This window comes from Suncus etruscus, chromosome 15, assembly GCF_024139225.1.
Source record: "Suncus etruscus isolate mSunEtr1 chromosome 15, mSunEtr1.pri.cur, whole genome shotgun sequence".
In the NCBI taxonomy this organism is placed as follows: Eukaryota; Metazoa; Chordata; class Mammalia; order Eulipotyphla; family Soricidae; genus Suncus; species Suncus etruscus.
Genome location: NC_064862.1, coordinates 11,550,035 through 11,568,171, shown reverse-complemented (window position 1 = coordinate 11,568,171; position 18,137 = coordinate 11,550,035). Strand labels below are relative to the sequence as shown.

The 18,137-nt window shown below is 37.2% G+C and overlaps 1 protein-coding gene across 1 annotated transcript in view; it reads left to right on the top strand.

Moving 5' to 3' along the window:
• HIVEP2 (HIVEP zinc finger 2) overlaps positions 1-12,126 on the top strand; it is a 43,104-nt gene extending 30,978 nt beyond the window's left edge. Inside the window, exons 6-8 of the mRNA XM_049789311.1 lie at positions 2,145-2,246; positions 3,069-3,967; positions 9,650-12,126. Of these exons, the coding sequence (XP_049645268.1) occupies positions 2,145-2,246; positions 3,069-3,967; positions 9,650-10,486 (1,838 nt within the window). The 3' untranslated portion in view covers positions 10,487-12,126. The remainder of the gene's footprint in view (positions 1-2,144; positions 2,247-3,068; positions 3,968-9,649) is intronic.
• Positions 12,127-18,137: the final 6,011 nt, after the last annotated feature.

Below are 18,137 nucleotides of genomic sequence, written 5' to 3'. Positions count from 1 at the left end.
CCGTTACTGAAGTTATAACATGCATATTACATTGCCTCTTTTCAGCCCCAATTCTTGTCACAGTGATCATTTCCAACTCTTATTGTCACAGTAGTCCTTTCTCTGTCCTAACTGCATTACTTTAATCTTTTTGGCAAGTTTTTTACCATGAACTTGGTCCTCCTGACCCTTATTACTATTGTCTTTGGATATTATTACCATACTATCTTTCTATTGATATCCCACAAATGAGTGTGATCATTTGTGTCAATCAATACCTCTCTCTGACTCACTTCACTCAGCTTACTCTTCATATCCATCATCTATAAGCAAACTTTATGACTTAATTTTTCCTAATTACATAGCATTCCATTGTGTAGAGGTTCCAAACTCCTTTATCCACACATCTGTTCTTCAACACTTGGATTGCTTTCATAGTTTGGTTATTGTGAATATTGCTGTGATAAACATAGGAGTGTAGATGCCCTTTCTGTATTGTGTTTTTGGACTCGTAAGGTATATTCCCAGCAGCGGGTCATGTGAGAGCTGCTATCTTTTTGAGAAATGGCTATATTGTTTTCCCAAAAGATTGAACAACTGAATTTTTTTCATATGACCTTAAGTAATATAAATATGTATGATATATAGATCCAAAGCCAAAAGTGATTGGGTCAGTGTTTTAATCATTTCTAAATTCCAGTAGCAGTTATAAAATATGAAAACCCATGCACATAAACATATACATACAATTGTAAATATTTTTATGCCATCATAATACTTGACATAACATTTTTTATAATGATAAAAGTGTCAAAATAAATTAGACACTGTCAAGGCTTTAGAATTGTAGTAGAAACTGGTTTCATTAAATTTGCTAACATATGCCAGACATACTAATCACTAAGGATAATGTTTTATCTAAATAGCTAAGTATTTTTGTGGATATGAATTCATTTGCAGGGTTGACTTACTTTTAACATGAATTTTCACGTTTTATTTTCCTGATAACTGAAGCTCTTTTGAATTTTTTCTGTGTCTGAACAGTTCCTGGAGTCTGGAGTTTAGTGCATATGTAGAGGATGATATTTTGCTCTAAAGTTTCTCCAAGACCTGTAACCCATTAAAGTCACACTATTTCTATGGAATCCTAGTAATCTAGTCCATTTATACCAAAGATTTTAGACCACTTCTCATCCAGGAAAGCATGGAATTCCCAGTCATCCTGGGGATCTACTCCTCCATCTTTATGAACAAGAAACATTTGAGATGAGCCCTAAGCTCTTAAGTGTTGGCATCTTTAGAAACTTTGAGTGAAGCAAAAACACATTTTTATTTTCTTCTCCTTTCTTTCTTTCTTTCTTTCTTTCTTTCTTTCTTTCTTTCTTTCTTTCTTTCTTTCTTTCTTTCTTTCTTTCTTTCTTTCTTTCTTTCTTTCTTTCTTTCTTTCTTTCTTTCTTTCTTTCTTCCTTCCTTCCTTCCTTCCTTCCTTCCTTCCTTCCTTCCTTCCTTCCTTCCTTCCTTCCTTCCTTCCTTCCTTCCTTCCTTCCTTCCTTCCTTTCTTTCTTTCTTTCTTTCTTTCTTTCTTTCTTTCTTTCTTTCTTTCTTCCTTCCTTCTTCCTTCCTTCCTTCCTTCCTTCCTTCCTTCCTTCCTTCCTTCCTTCCTTCCTTCCTTTCCTTCCTTCCTTCCTTCCTTCCTTCCTTCCTTCCTTCCTTCCTTCCTTCCTTCCTTCCTTCCTTCCTTCCTTCCTTCCTTCCTTCCTTCCTTTTCTTTTCTTTTCTTTTCTTTCTTTTTTTTTTCGGTGTATTGGGAAGAGTTTTGCAAGTAGTGCTCAGGACCACTCCTTATCATACTAGATTTGGCTGTGCAGGCCTAATGTTGCTCCACCAGACCTAAAGTGCAACACACTGCTCAGTTTCAGAAGTTTTGGTGCCATCAAGACCACCCCGGCAGTGCTCTGGGGACCACACAATGCCCAGATTGAATTCAGACCCTGATACCTGCAAGGTGTTATACTCCAACCCTGCCTATGATCTCTCTCCTATGATCTTATCTGTATTACCTTTAGTTTACTTCACATTGAATTTTGAAGCAATCCTTGCTCTTTGATAAACCGCTGATTTCTGATTGTTGCTGTTTTTGTTTTGTTTTGGGCTGTGCTTTTCAGGAAATCTTACGAAGCATATGAAATCTAAAGCACACATGAAAAAATGCTTAGAATTGGGTGTCTCGATGACATCTGTAGACGACACAGAGACGGAGGAAGCAGGTATTTTATTATTTTATTGACTTCCTTCTTCCCTACATATGCTGGAGCTTTGTGACCAAGGTGGTAGCTTAAGAAGGTACTTTTTCAAAAACTGATCACATTTCATTTTGCCAAATACTAAATATAGAAAAGAAGTCTGACACATTGAATTACTTAAAACCTACTGAGAGGAAATAAATGCATTTCTGTTTTGATTGAAGAGGAGAAAGGCCTGAACTATGAAAAGACTTTTATCTAGAACCATAAAGGAAATCTAATTGCCATTGCTTTGTGAGGTGCATTTAAATATTAATGTGCTGCTTCCCTTTAATGGGATGTGATTTGGGTTTTATGAAAAATTGGGGCTAATTAGAAAACCATTGTAATGTTTATATTTTTCTGTTCAGATGAAATCTTGTAGAAAAATCATCAATCTTTATAGAGAATTGAGGTCATCCAAGCCTATGCTTTGTGCCTGTACCATAAGTTTATACCTGTAGGGAGATGTCACATAATTTTTTCCCTCTAGTGTCTTCAGTAGTCACTTTATACATCCATTTTGTTGAGGGTTTTCTAAGTCGTATGATGTCTAAGATACCAGGTCTTAGCATGGAACATTTACTAGAGAAGGAGGATGAAATCAGATTAGCAAGGAAAAACAGAAGGAGCCGAGCAGGGTCACAGAAATAAGTTTCAGATGCGTTCAAAGAGTTTCAGAGGAATTCAAAGAGAGAAATGTTTCTTGGCCGGGTTGAAGAAATTTTGCAGGAGATGGGGCCCAAGTCAGGTCCTCTCCTTAATGTTTGTGTCTAAATCACTATTGTCTTTGCTCACCGTTTTCAGAAACGATGGAAGATTTGCACAAAGGGGCTGAGAAGCATAGCATGTCTGGCATTTCAACTGACCATCAGTTCTCAGATGCCGAAGAATCAGATGGCGAAGATGGTGATGAAAATGATGATGATGATGATGAAGATGATGACTTTGAAGACCAGGGAGATTTGACACCAAAAACAAGATCAAGAAGCACCAGTCCACAGCCTCCTCGATTCTCCTCCTTGCCTGTGAATGTTGGCACTGTACCACATGGGGTTCCTTCTGACAGTTCCCTGGGGCATTCTTCATTGATCAGCTATTTGGTTACTTTACCTAGTATTCAGGTGACTCAGCTCATGACGCCAAGCGACTCTTGTGATGATACCCAGATGACAGAATACCAGAGGTTATTCCAGAGCAAAAGTACAGACTCAGAACCAGACAAAGACAGGTTAGATATACCAAGTTGTATGGATGAAGAATACATGTTGTCTTCAGATCCGAGCTCCTCGCCGCGGGACTTCTCACCCTCAAGTCGCCATTCTTCACCAGGATATGATTCTTCACCCTGTCGAGATAATTCTCCAAAGAGGTATCTGATACCCAAAGGAGATTTATCACCCAGGAGACTTTTAACACCGAGGAGAGAGCTGTCACCTATGAGACATCTTTCACCAAGAAAGGAAGCAGCTTTGAGAAGAGAGATGTCACAGAGAGATATCTCACCTAGAAGGCATCTGTCTCCAAGGAGGCCATTGTCTCCTGGGAAAGATATTATCACAAGAAGAGAGATCTCTCCCAGGAGAGAGAGAAGGTACATGGCGACGACCATCAGAGCGCCATCTCCTCGAAGGGCTTTATACCACAACCCACCATTGTCCATGGGACCATATTTGCAAGCAGAGCCAATTGTCTTGGGGCCTCCTGTAAGTATAATTTGTTTTCTCTTTCCAATAAGCAAATACAATCACAGTAGAGCTACTTGATAACACATCAGTGAAATGTATTATAACAGGTTTCTTGAGGGATAGAGAGACCATACAAGAATTCAGAACACTTTCCTTTCATTCTCCACCTGCAGCCTTCTGCCTTCTTTCATACAGTGAAATAGTCTCCTTCCACTGAACAAAATGAAACAAAAACACTTGCCCTATATGCAGTCAATCCAGATTCTATTCCTGGCACAGTCCCCTGAGGATTATACTCTGAGCACCACTAGGTATAGGCCCCTAACTCACAAATACAAAAAAAAAATCAAAACAAAACAACAACAACAACAAAAAACAGGAGACCTCAAGGTGACAAGCTACCTTGGCTCTGAAAATAGTATGAGAGTTTTGGTTCATGTTCCTGTTAGTAATGTGGTTGTGATGTTATTCCCCAGTGCAAGATTGCCTCAGAGTAGTAGTGTCTGAGCTGGTGACAGCTGAAGCATTTCTCAATGCTTCTCAAAGTGAATTTTACACATCAGCACAAGCCTTTTCATGAGTAGAAAAAGTTATTTTGTTTTTGAATGACATGGCTTCATTGGCAAATATTTTCAGGGCCATTGACTTGTCAGTGATACCATTCTTAGCCAGGTAAAGATTCTGATTCAGACATGCACATTGAATTTTAATGACTTTTTTATTATAATAAACTAATTACCTTGCCCTCAGAGTGGACATGTGAAAGTAGAGAGGGCCTGGGAGAGGAGACAATGACCCTGGGCATGTTTGTAAATCAAAGACATGCACATATGTGCTTTTCTTCCTCCAGCTGCCAAGTGCATTAGGAGAGCCAAGGGAGAAGAGATCAGAGATTCTTTGGTATGCCCTGATTAGAAATTCAGATAACAGCAACCTTCATGGATTCCATTTAGGTTGTAAGTTTAATATTCTGAAAAGCACTTGCCCTGCTTCATTCCCTGTCCTCATAAACTCTGATGTCCTCTTTTTAGTGTTTGTAAGACTTAAAGAAACAACTGGGCATATAGCGTAGATGACAGTTTTACTATGTTTTGAGTTTATTTGCTCTAGTATGTTTGTTTACTGCCTGCTTTCTATTTGATGGTTTGCCTTATTCCTAAATCTCTTTCCTGTGGATGAACACTGGGCAATATTGGCTTGGATTTCTTGTTTCAGTATTAGAAGAATAATGCATAGGGACTACATTATTCAAGAACCTGCTTCACTCACCAAAAGTAAGCCATTACTATTAACACACTACTGTCATTAAAAAATGAAAGCAACCCCCAAGTAAGCAAAGGAATTGAAAACGTGGATGAAAGCTGTTCATGCAAGTTTGGGATATATTTATGGTGTGATAAAACTCACAACAGTTAGGTGTTTGGGACCAAATGCCCTCACTTCAGGGAAGACTTCTAGATTATTCCATTATCTCTTTTACCCAACGCAATAAGCTGTTTTTCTCTGTTATATGGGATAAGACATCATAGAAGTAAATGGGATAAGAGATCCAAAACTCAAATCATGGGCTTCACCTTCAGTAACAATATTGAAAACCACAGTGCCTAAGAGGAAAAAAGGAAATGTGAAAGAGAAAGAAGAAAAATGCCTGCCCACAGAGCAGGGAGGGTAGGTGTTGAAAGAAAGTTGGTGTTCTAGATAGTTGTTGCAAGAATAATAATAATAAATAAATAAAAATAAAACATAAAGGTCTTAATAATTATTGATTTTATAAATTATTATTGTTTTAGTTTTGGGGCAACAATTGGTGGTGCTCAGGGATTAATCCTGGCTCTGCACTCAGAAATTACTCTTCGCAGGCTTTGGAGACCCTGAGATGCTGGGGATTGAACCCAAATGAGATATGTGCAAGTCAAACACCCTACCTGCTTATCACTCTAGCCCCTACAAAATATTGTTTAAAACTAACAGTTCACCTGAATATTTAGAATCATTGAACTTTACCATTTATAAAAACAATTTTTTTAATATTTTAATTGAATCTGTGAAATACAGTTATAAAGTTGTTTGTGGTTGAATTTTATTTAGTCATAGAATGCCCAACACCCATCTTTTCATCAGTGCACATTTCCTGCCACCAATGTCCCTAGTTTCCCTCCTGTCTTCCTCTAAGCTCCTGCAACCTCCCACCCTCCCTACACTATGGCAGAAATTTTTTTCTCTCTTTCTCTTTCACATTTCCTTTTTTCATCTTAGGCACTGTGGTTTTTAATATGATTATTGAAGTTTTGAGTTTTGAATCTCTTAACCCATTTATTCATTGATGCCTTATCCCATATAACAAAGAATAAACAGCTTATTGCTTTGGGTAAAAGAGATGAAGGAAAAATCTGGAAGTCCTTCCTGAAGTGAGGGCATTTGATCCTAAACACCTACTATTATGACCTTTATTGCACCACTTTTTTGAGGAGCAGTATAGGATCTTCACCTTCCTATGAAGAAGATTTTTGTTGCCAGAACCAAATAGAACTGCTGATGCCATGACAATCTTCCTTCTGGTGGTCATATTAATTGAATAATATATGATATTACTCACTAGAATTATATTAAAAGTATGCCTTTTTCATGGTAATTACATTAAAAATAAATTCCTTGGGACTAGATCATGCAGCTGACTTTGGTCCAATCCCAGGCATTTCATATGATCCTCTGAGCCAACCAAGAATGATGCCTGATTTAAAAAGCCAGAAGTAAGCCCTGAACACACTGAATATGTGTGAATATGACCAGAAATAATTAATTAAATAAATAAATCTCTTGTCTTTTGCTTGTCACTAAACAAGAGCTCACAGAATAGCAATCAAGTCTAGAAAGGACCCTGTAAACTCGTCATCTAATTCTATTTGGATGGGTACATCCAAGGTTTGAAGAAGACAGTATGCACAGGACCTACTACCCTAGTCTTTTTTCTTTTCTTTTCTTTTCTTTTTATTAATTTGAGAAGGAGGGTTGGGTGCCACATCCAGTAATAATCAGGACTTACTTCTGGCTCTGCATTCCGGAATGACTCCTGGTGGTGCTCCAGATATAAAATGGGGTACCAGGCATCAGCACCAGAGTTAACTGCATGCAAGGCAAATGCCTTACCCACTATACTATTACTCTGGCCCCTACCCTATTCTGTTTTTCCTATGATAAGCTTTAAATATATGACGGTAGATAATTAAGTCTTCATTTATTTTATAGATATTGACTTGAGAAAGTACTATACATGGCTCAAGAAAGAGGATGAAAAAATTATAGCTTCTGTACTGTTTTTATTGAAGAAAATTAATTTTTCTATTTTTAAAGATTCACAAAGAACAAGGAGACAAAGATGTGTATACTATAGATAAACATTGTCTGGTGAAAGAGTCAACATTCAGTTCTTGCCACCTCTGTGATTTTTTTAGATAAGTCACCTAACTTCTTGGCCACAATTTCTTCATCTATTTATGGTAGCCAGGGAGGTGGCTAATAAATTAGCACATTTCTGCTCTTGAAGAAAGTTACCATTCTGCTATAAGGAATGCAGTAAGCTGAAAGCCTCCTGCTATTTTTAGCAACTTTAGGATAGGTCTTAATTTTATGCCAAGGAAATGCTTTTCTCTGAAGCTAATGTATAAGGCTAGGTCACTCACAGTGTAGCACTTGCATCTTCTTCCTATTGTGGTTGTACCTCCTAACTTCCCTTTTCTCCTTTCCCATGTCCCCTGCTCTCCCTTAGGCAAGAAACCTCTTGCTGGCCCAGCTCCTTAACATTTTTTCAGGAGGACTTACCAATACTATTTAGCAGATGGGTGTATGGTTTGGGACATATGCTTTACATAAGTAAACCTTTATATATGTGTGTATATATATATGTATATGTATACACTTAATACACTGTGGATACATTTGGCTAGCTCCTCCATCCCTGTTCTGTGCATGCAACCAAACTGGAAAAATTGTCATCCCATATTTCAGTTAAATTCTATGTCTGCAACTATTGTATTTATGAGAAGCAATGCTATTGAAAGCAATACAGTTCTTTAATCTTAATAGGTCTTTGATGAAAGAAACAGCCTATATTTTTTATTTTTGTTTTTGTTTGTTTTTATTTTTGGACCACATCCAGTGGTGCTCAGGTGTTACTTCTGGCTTTGTGTTCAGAAATCACTCCTGGCAGGCTGAGGGGACCATATGGGATGCCCAGGATTGAACCCAGTTTGGTTGCATGCAAAACAAATGCCCTATCCATTATACTATTGCTCTGGTCCCACAGCCTATTTCTAAACCTAATTGATTACAAGAGGAATATTGGGTAGTAGCATTTAAATGAGTTTTAATACCAGTGACATATCACCTCACCCAACTTACAATGCCTTTGTGATAAAAAATAATTGCTTATTATATGATTACTTTCCCACTTCTAGGCCAAATAATTTATTTCCAACTTGACTAAGGTTTAGCCAAGAGCAGCAGATAAGATTCTTCACCTCTAGCTCCTGATTCTGTTTTATAATTGAAATAGAACTAGATGAATCAGGGGCCGGAGCAATAGCACAAGGATAGGGTGTTTGCCTTGCATGCGGCTGCCCAAGATGGACCTGGGTTCCCCAAGCCAGAAGCAATTTCTGAACGCAGAGCCAGGAGTAACCCCTGAGAATCACCGGTGTGAGCCCCCCAAAAAAAATTGACTCCAAAATATAAATAGGAAAATACTCATTAAAGCCTGAATTTTCACAGTCTGTTGATTTGTTAAAGAAAATAATTTATTCATTTTTTACATGTGGGACCCAGAATTTTAGGCTTGAATAAAAAAATTCTAGCCTAAATTTTAAAAATATTTAATTCGCTAAAATATAAAGAAGTATTTAAATGGAAATAATAGAACAAAATGAAAACACAAATATCTTTGTTTCTGTGTTGAATGAGTCCTGTTAAAAATGATAACGCATTGAGCTAGGCATTTATTAGATAGTTTCCGTACAAGAACTGACTGTGATTTGTGATTTGATAAAGAAGCTGATTGGTTTTCTATTCAGGCTATCTCTTCATCAGGAATTCGTTCCATCAGATCAGCGTCTTGCCCTTTGGAGGAACTATTTTATATATCACCACCAAATTGTCATCTGTTCTGTGGAAAATGTAAAAAAAAAAAAAAGATAGAACGAAAACATGCCTCTCTCTCTATTCAAAACTGCCACTCCATTTATACTTACCAGAATTTAAGACAAATATTAAAAATCTGTCCAGTATATAAACAGATGGCAATCTTTCTTTTTTTTAATTGAAAAATCTTGTCTTTGTGGGGTTATTTTTCCAGTTCTATGAGATTTATCTGGTAATTATTCATTATTTTCTTCTTATTCCTTTTATCAAAATAAGAAAAACATAACAACCAAAACAGCTGAAATGTGTCTCCATCTGTGGATCAGAAAACACACTGCATGTTTTATCACATTGGTGTTTCAAAACAAAAGTAATTTTCACAGAGCAGCAATTTCATTGAAAGTTTCTAAGAGACAACTGAGAAAAAATCTCGTTTGTCTTGAAAAATAAAAATATTGATAAAAGTCTTCAAGTTGTCTTTAAAGTGCTTTGAGTGAGTGCTGGGCCTTCACTTGAGGTGGCATGAGTCGTGGTGAATCCTAAGTGTTCTCCTGTCTCCCCCTGCAGAATTTAAGAAGAGGATTACCTCAGGTTCCTTACTTCAGTCTCTATGGAGACCAAGAAGGTGCTTATGAACATCCAGTCTCCAGCCTTTTCCCTGAGGGTCCTAATGACTATGTCTTCAGTCATCTTCCACTCCACTCCCAGCAACAAGTGCGAGCTCCTATCCCCATGGTGCCAGTTGGTGGGATCCAAATGGTTCACTCCATGCCGCCGGCCCTTTCCGGTTTACATCCTCCACCCACTTTGCCTCTGCCCATGGAGGGCTCTGAGGAGAAGAAAGGCACTTCCAGGGACTCCTTCCCGAAGGATCCCTACTTGCTTTCTAAGCAGCAGGAGAAACGATCTCCACACCTTTTGCAGTCAACTGGTCCGCCTAGCACCCCCTCTTCTCCTCGCCTCCTGATGAAACAGAGCACTTCAGAAGACAGCCTCAATGCCACTGAGAGGGAACAGGAGGAAAACATCCAGACTTGTACAAAAGCCATTGCCTCTCTCCGGATTGCCACAGAAGAGGCCACTCTGCTTGGGGCATCAGATCAGCCTGCCAGGGTGCCCCTGGCAGATCAGCCCCATCAGAAACCCTTGGAAAGTGCACATGCTAGCATTAGACACTTTAGTGGATCTGAGCCAGGCCAGCCCTGTGCCTCAGCTCCCCACCCTGACTTGCATGATGGTGAAAACGACCATTTTGGTACATCACAGACTGCATTAGCTCACTCCACGTTTTACAGTCAGAGATGTCTGGAGGACAGACAGCCGGGCTTTCTAAGGAGCAAAGAATTACCTTCAAGCACAGAGGAAAGCAAAGAGTCTTCATCAGAAAAGAGCCAACTACATTGATCTAAGATGCATGGAGACTTTTCATTGACACATTTCCCCATTTGTTTTTTTGTTTGTTTTGTTTTTTTCTAGAAATAGAGGTAATCCAATTGATAGCATGCCTGTCCTAAGTTACAGTAGTTTGCTATTATATATACTTTTGTTATTTCAAAAGAATTAGGAAAATTAACAAGTCATCATGAGCCTGACCAAAACAAAATTTGAAGTTAACCTATTGGGTCTGGTACTTTTCAACTTGTACAGATGTTTGTGCCTTTTCTTTACTTTGCTTATATTCTTATAAGCACTTTTTAGCAGTACTTTGTACATATTTTAGAATTTGTGTATCTGCTTTGTAATAAATGTAATTTCTTTCCTTTTTGGGACACTTGATCTAAATGATGTAAAGCAAAACAGCATCAAACTATATGTGAGGTTGCACTAAAAAATATTTTTATATGATTAAAACTGAACAGCTTTTATGTACAGCTCTGATTCTGTAATACTAATATTTATTTACTTTGTTTCATAAATTGTACATTTTTTCTTAATGTTGTGGATTGCTTTTCTATGTGAAGCATGGGATTTACTGTTGCATAAGTAGAACAAAAAGTGTATATTGTAAACAAGATATTTAAACTAGAGTCTTATTCTGCACTTATACATTAGTTTAAAAAAAGATAAAGGACGTACTAGTCAGTACTTAACGCTTGTAAATTTTTTTTCTCTTGTTTGCTGGATTGACTATAACTTAAGTGCTGATTGTGATTTTCAACTGATAGTACCGTAAAGCATTAAAGTAAACAATGTGCTCTTGTGAGTTTTTTCAAAGCTTTATAAATCAGTTATAAATAATATTAAAAGTATTTGGTCTTATGTGAACATGTTGATCTATATACTCATCTGAAAATATGGGAAAACATTCCACCCCATGTAAATATGTACAAGTGCATCACTGGTACAATTTAATGTAACTCATTGGACACTAGGTTGCCACAGACCTATGCTAGGGTGTCTTTAAAAATTAAAGTGACAGAAAAAACACGTGGGACTGTGTAGAGCTTGGTTATCGGCCGGCCCGGTGGCTTGGCAGGCAGTGCTGTGCGCTGCCCATGGAGAAGACCTGGGCGTCCAAGTGTCCTTGGTTCTTTCTGCACAAGAAGGTGACTGGAACTAAGGCTACTAGAGAGGAGTTGCGCTTGGACTCTGAAGGTGGGGTGTGGAAGCAGGAAGAGGCATGGAGACCCGCTCACCAGCCCTTCCTTCCTGCCAGCTGATCCACACGGTAACAGGGTTGGCATAAGCTTTAGGGGAAGTCACTTTACCCATTGGAAGAGGGAAGAGTGACATACTCCTGGCTATCTCAGGGGGATTGAGGAAAGAAGCTTTCCAGGGAAAAGAACTCTGGAGGAGGATGTCTTTTGTATACTTTCACTTTTGGAAGGAGCTTTGGATAGTGTTGATGGCGGGGGAAGCCTTTGTAGGTGCAGAGGAATGAAAGGAAGGGAGGGGGGACAACACGTGCACCAACGCACACATACAATCTGGGTTATCTTTGTGCTATATAGTGGATTATAATTCTGTGAAACCAAGTTTGTATATTGAATTACATTAAGAAGTGTTCTTTAAAAAGAGAAATAAATATACAATTACATGCTTGAGATGTCTAGTTTCAATGTGCGGTGTTCTCCATTTTAATCTCTTGATTTTGTTTCTAAAGGAATAATGATGCTATCAATATACCACCTGTAATTTTCATTTCTGGCCTCTACCCAGCCTGAGGTATGCTGAGTATGAATGCTCTGAACAAGTGAGAAGGCCTCCATATGTCATCAAGTTAGAGAAGAGTGAACTCCAAAAATGGAGTCCAAACATAGGCACAGGCCATTCTTTTTTTTTTTTTTCAACCTGATATATTCTATACGGAGATAGTAGGAGAAAGCAACTCCCTCATGATATGCAAGCATCCCTGAAAGTCCACTTGGGAAGTCTCTTTAATAAAAAATAAAGGGGGCGGGTGTTGGAGTGATAGCTCAGTGGTAGGGCATTTGCCTTGCATGTGGTCAACAAGGGTCGACCCAGGTTCGATCCCTAGTATTCCCCAAGCCTGTCAGGAGCAATTTCTGAGCGCAGAGCCAGAAGTAACCCCTGAGTGCCGCCAGGTGTGGCCCCAAAACAAAAACAAATGTGGTCACCATGAAATTACAGTTATTCATGACCAAGGTTCAGGCATATAATGTTTCAAAACATTCCTTCTCCAGTGTCAGCTTCCTTCCTCAGCTGACCCCACCTCCAGTCCCCCTTTTCCTCCCACTCACAGGTTTGCTTCTATAAGAGGCTCTAGTTTGTTTGTTTGTTTTGTACTATGGTTTACAGTAGTGTTGCTGATAGGATTTCATACATAAAGCTTTACCACTATTAAGCACCACCTCCTCCCAGTTGAATGCATTTTCTAAAACTATTGTCCCCTCTCTGTCTTATTCCAGTCCCCACAGGTGGCATGTTTCTTATTGAATAACATACCAGTTCTCCTGTTTCCATTGTCTTTGTGCATTTGTTATTTCATCATTATGTTTAGATTCCACATATCAGAAAGATTATTCTGTGTTGGTTTCTCCTTCTGACTAACCACTCAGCACGAGACACTCCAGATTCCTCCATGTAGCAGTAAATTGCATGACCTTGTGTTGCATTGTGTATACCATAGTTTCTTTATTCTATCACCTATTTTTGGAATGTTCGATTCTGTCCAGATTTGGCTATTTTGTGAGTAGTGCTTTAAGGATCATAAGGCTGAAATTGTCTTTTCTTCATTTGGGTGGGGGGTTCTCTGTATATTCTAAGAAGTAGAGAGTCTGGGTCAAATTGGGTCAAATGGAAACTAATTCCTAGAGTTTTTTGTTGTTGTTTTTTTAGGAATGTACATGTTGTTTTCCAGAAAGGCTCAAGCATTCAATAGACCCACTAGTAGTGAAAGAAAGTCCCTTTCATCTTGCACTTATGCCAGTACAGTTATTCTTGTTTATGTTATATGCCAGTCTCTGTGTGTGAGATGATGCTGCATTGCTGTTTTGATTAACATCTCCATGGTGATTAGAAATGTAGATCTTTTCATTTGTCTTTTGACCATTTGTATTTCCTCTTAAAGGAAGATTTTTTTATTCCCATTTTTGGTGAGTTGTATTATTTTATCTTGTAAAGTCCTACCATTGTTTTATATTACCATTGTTACATATCTTTGATAATAATCCATTATTGGATGATTGGTAGGGAAATAGTTTCCTCCAATCTAGAGACTGTCTTTGTATCTTGGTCATCATTTCTTTTGAGGTACAAAAGCTTCTTAATTTAATGTAATCCCACTTTTTTTTTTTGACCTTCTACTTGCTTGGACAGTGGTATTTTATCCTTGACGATGCCTTTAGCTTCAATGTCATAAAGACCTTTTTCTGCCTATGATTCACTCTTGTAACTTATGAATTAAGGTCTGAATACCTTAAATATTAAGATTTACTCCATTTTCATTTGACTTGTGCATAGCATTAGAAAGAGGTCTGAGTTCATTTTTTTGTTAGTTACTAGATTTCCTAATACCACTTGTTGAGTGAGCTTTCCTTATATCACTTCATATGTTTGCTCCTTTATGGAAAATGAACTTATCATATGCCAGAGGGTCTCTTTCAGGATATTAAGTTTTATTCCATTAATCTGAGGGTCTGTCTTAACTCCAGTACCATTCTATTTTAATTACTACCATTTGTAGTACAGTTTGAGTTTTGGGAAAGTGATGTCTCCATCTATTTCTAAAGAATTGCTTCAGCTATTCAGAAAAGTGGAGTGGAGTTTTATCATTCCATTTGACTGTCAAGTGTATTGGATTCATTTCTTTGAATAATATCATGGGTACCCTTACAGGGACTGCATTTAATCTGTACAGTGCTTTTGCACAGAATTATTGCCATTCTGATTATAGCAATCATCTCAATCCATAAGCAGAAACTTCTTTTCTTCATGTCTTTTTTATTTCTTATATGTAGTTTTCATTTTATAGGTCTTTCACCTCTTTAGTTAAACTGACTTCAAGGTACTTTGCATTGGTGTTCATCAGGGATATCAGACTGAACTTCTTTTTATTGTGGTAGCTCTTTTTTGGTACTAGGATGATGTTTTCTTCCTTGAAATTATTTAGAAGTATTTCTGTTTCTTCAGTTTTCTGAAAGGACATAAAAATGGTAGCAGTAGGTTTTCTGTAAAGGTTTGAATAAATTGCTAATTAATTTATCTGTGTCTAGGCTTTTGTTTGGGAGTAGACTTTTGATTGACATTTTAATTTATTCTATAATGATAAGTCTATTCAGCTTTTGTTTATATTCTTGGTTCTGCCTTGGGTGGTGATAGGAGTCAAAGACTTTATCCATTTCTTCCAGCTTCTTTTCTTTCATGGCATATAGATTTTCAAAGTAGTGTCTGAATTTCTGGTCTGTTATTCCTACTTTCATTTCTGGTTCCATATATCACTTCACTTTGTGAGTCTTATTAGTGGTTTATCAATCTTGTTTACTTTTTCAAAGAACTAGTCTTGGTTTCATTGATATGGGGGAATTTTTTAAAATTACAGTTCATTAATTTCTGCTGTAAGTTTTATCATTTCCTTCCCACTGCATGCTTTGAGCTGTTTTGGGTCATTTTTCTGTTTCTTAAGTTGTGTAATCAATGTGAGTTCTTTGTTTTCCATATGAATGCTTGTATAGCTATTAACTTTCCTCTTAACATCTCTTTTGCTATGTCTCATAAGTTTTGATAGGTCATGCCTTCATTCTAATTTTTGTCCAGAAATCTCTTATTTCCTCATTAATTTTTCTCTCTGACCAGTTAATTTGTTGTTTAGCAGTGAGCTGTTTAATTTCCAGGTGTTTAAGTTAACACTCTATTCTCTTTGTTACTAACATCTATTTTCAATGAATCATGTCTGAGAAGATAGTTGATGCAATGTCTGTCCTCTTGATTTTATGGATATATGTTTTGTGTCCCAGCATGAGCTTGAAAAATGTCCCATGTGCATATATATTCTAATTTAGGGGATGAAAAGAATACATATAGTCCCTCTCTTCCATTTTTTCTTTCAAAGCAAGTATTTCCTGACTGAGCTCTAGCCTTGATCCAGAGATGACAGAGCAGTTGTTTTAAATATTTTGCTAGTGCCATATTAGGTGCACTATATAATTAGAAGTGTGAATTTTCTTGATATACATAGCTCTTAATTAATAAAAAGTGACTCTTACTGTCTTATAAGTTTTCTGAGCCTGAAGTTTGTCATCTGATACTAGTTAGAGCCACCTTAGCCTTTTGGAGGGATATTAATTTGTTTGAGGAATTATCTTCCAATTTTTTACTTTGAACCTGTATTTACTATATTCAAATGTGTTTCTTACAGGCAAAAGATATTGGGTTCAATTTTCCAATACATCCTGCTCTATGCTGTCTCTTAACCAATTTACATTGAGAGAGGTTATTATTATTATTATTATTATTATTATTTATTATATATTTGACAACTCTGAAGAAGATAGCCCTACATAGAGATAATAACTCAAGTACCTCTTTGAGTTCTTATAAAAATATATTGAGTCTATAAATCCTTGTTATTGTGAAATTGTTATGAATCTGTGAAATAGTACATCATTTCTTCAAATCTGAATAAGACTCTGGCTAGGTAAAGTAATGGTAAGCATTTATTTTAATGAGTATTTTTACTTATCCTACCTTTGACTTCAGACATGCAGGATTTCATTTGGTAACTCTGCTATAAATCTTATGGGGTCTTCTTAGTATATCATCTCTTATTTGGCATTGCTATTTTCAGTATTTTTTCTCTACAGTTTTTGTTTTTATTATTCCTAAGATGGAATATTTTTATTTGGATCTCTTTTAGCTGGCACTCTTCAAGCCTCCTGGATGTTGGTGCCATGTACTCTCCAGTTTTAGGATCTTCTCAGTATTGAATTCTTTGTTATTTCATCAGGGTTTCCTTCCTAGTTTTTAGGGACCCTGATGTTTCTTATTTTGTTCCTCTTGAATTCATCCCAAAGTTCTCTTATCAGTTGTTCATGTATTTGGAGACATTTATCCATCTTCTGGTTTTGTCTAGAGGTTTTCAGCACCTTGTCTTAGAGCTCACTGTTTCTATTCTCAGCATCTGTTACTCTGCCGGCCAGGCCTTTCAGTGTTTTTTTAATTTTGTCCACCAAGATTTTTAGTTCTGTCAATTATTTGTAGTTTTCTCAGTCTTACCTGAAAACCTCTTTTATTTTAGTGGCAGTCCATTCTGTTGTTTTTTGAGCTCATTAAACATTTTAAGCAGTTCCACTCTGATGTGTTTATATATTTATTTAGGTTTTGGGGCCACACCCAGTGGCACTCAGAGGTTACTCCTGGCTCTGTGCTCATATGTCACTCCAGGCAGGCTCGGTACCATATGGGATGTCAGGGATAGAACCCAGGTCCAACCTGGGTTAGCCACACACAAGGCCTTACCGCTGTACTATCACTTCAGCCTTGAAGTGTTTTTTTTTGTTGTTGTTGTTGTTGTTGTTATTGTTTTTGTTTTAAGAGATCATATAAGTGTCTGATTGAGTCCTCAGCATCCCAGTGATGTCCTATAGTGGGATCTTGGACTGCTTTACCATGGCTCCTTTAGTACTCTGAAGCTGTGTTTTTTCTACTTCATTCTCAATGTTCTCCCACTGCCAGGGAGATCTTTTGAGGAATAGAAATTATCATGTGGCCTCATAGTAGCCACTGCTTGGAAAAACTGGTACTGATTTCTGACCTTTGAGTAGAACCAGAATCTACAGTGTTCGGCTGGTCTCTCTGCTTCTCTTCTTACTGGCTGGGGAAAGTGCAGCCTCAGTGCATCATTGGGGACCACTTTAGGAAACCATTGCACTGACTTCTGACCTTTAGATGGAGCCATGATTCACAGTACAGCTGATCCAGGCCTGATTGTCCTCTCTGGTGCACTCCTGGCTCAGGAAACCTCTGTTTAAATTCACCAAAGTGACACAGAAAAAGGCATCTGAAATAGATATAAACAATCAATAAATTACAGTTATTTTATTATGAAAGAGAAAACCCTTTTTTTTAAAATAATGAAACAACAAGATCATTAAAGGTCAAAATCTTAACAGTATCTCTTACGGATCATTGATATATTTACAGTTTATCTTCTTTAAGAGTCATACTGACTTTAAACAATGTTTTACAAAGGAAAATCAAAGGTCTGTACAGACAGTGAATAAAATATCTCAGAGAAAGAATTTTGAAACATTTAATTACATAAGAGATCTCTTACTCATTGATGTGTGCGTCTGTGATTTCCTGCAATTGAAATCACTCATTACTTCCTACTCTAGCTAATTTATCTCATGTATTCACTCATTCACAAAACAGTCTGAGTGCCTACTCAAACCTAAGTAACACACTAATTATTTAGAGTATTTAGGCTGAAGAAAGTATTCCTACCATAAATGAGTTCAATTAAATAGACCTACATATGAAAAATGTATGTATATGGTGTATATACATATTGTTGATGCTAAAAATTGTTATGTTTTGTAAACACAAAAGAAAGAAATTACCCTGCTGATTAAGGATGTCAGACTTTGGAATATAT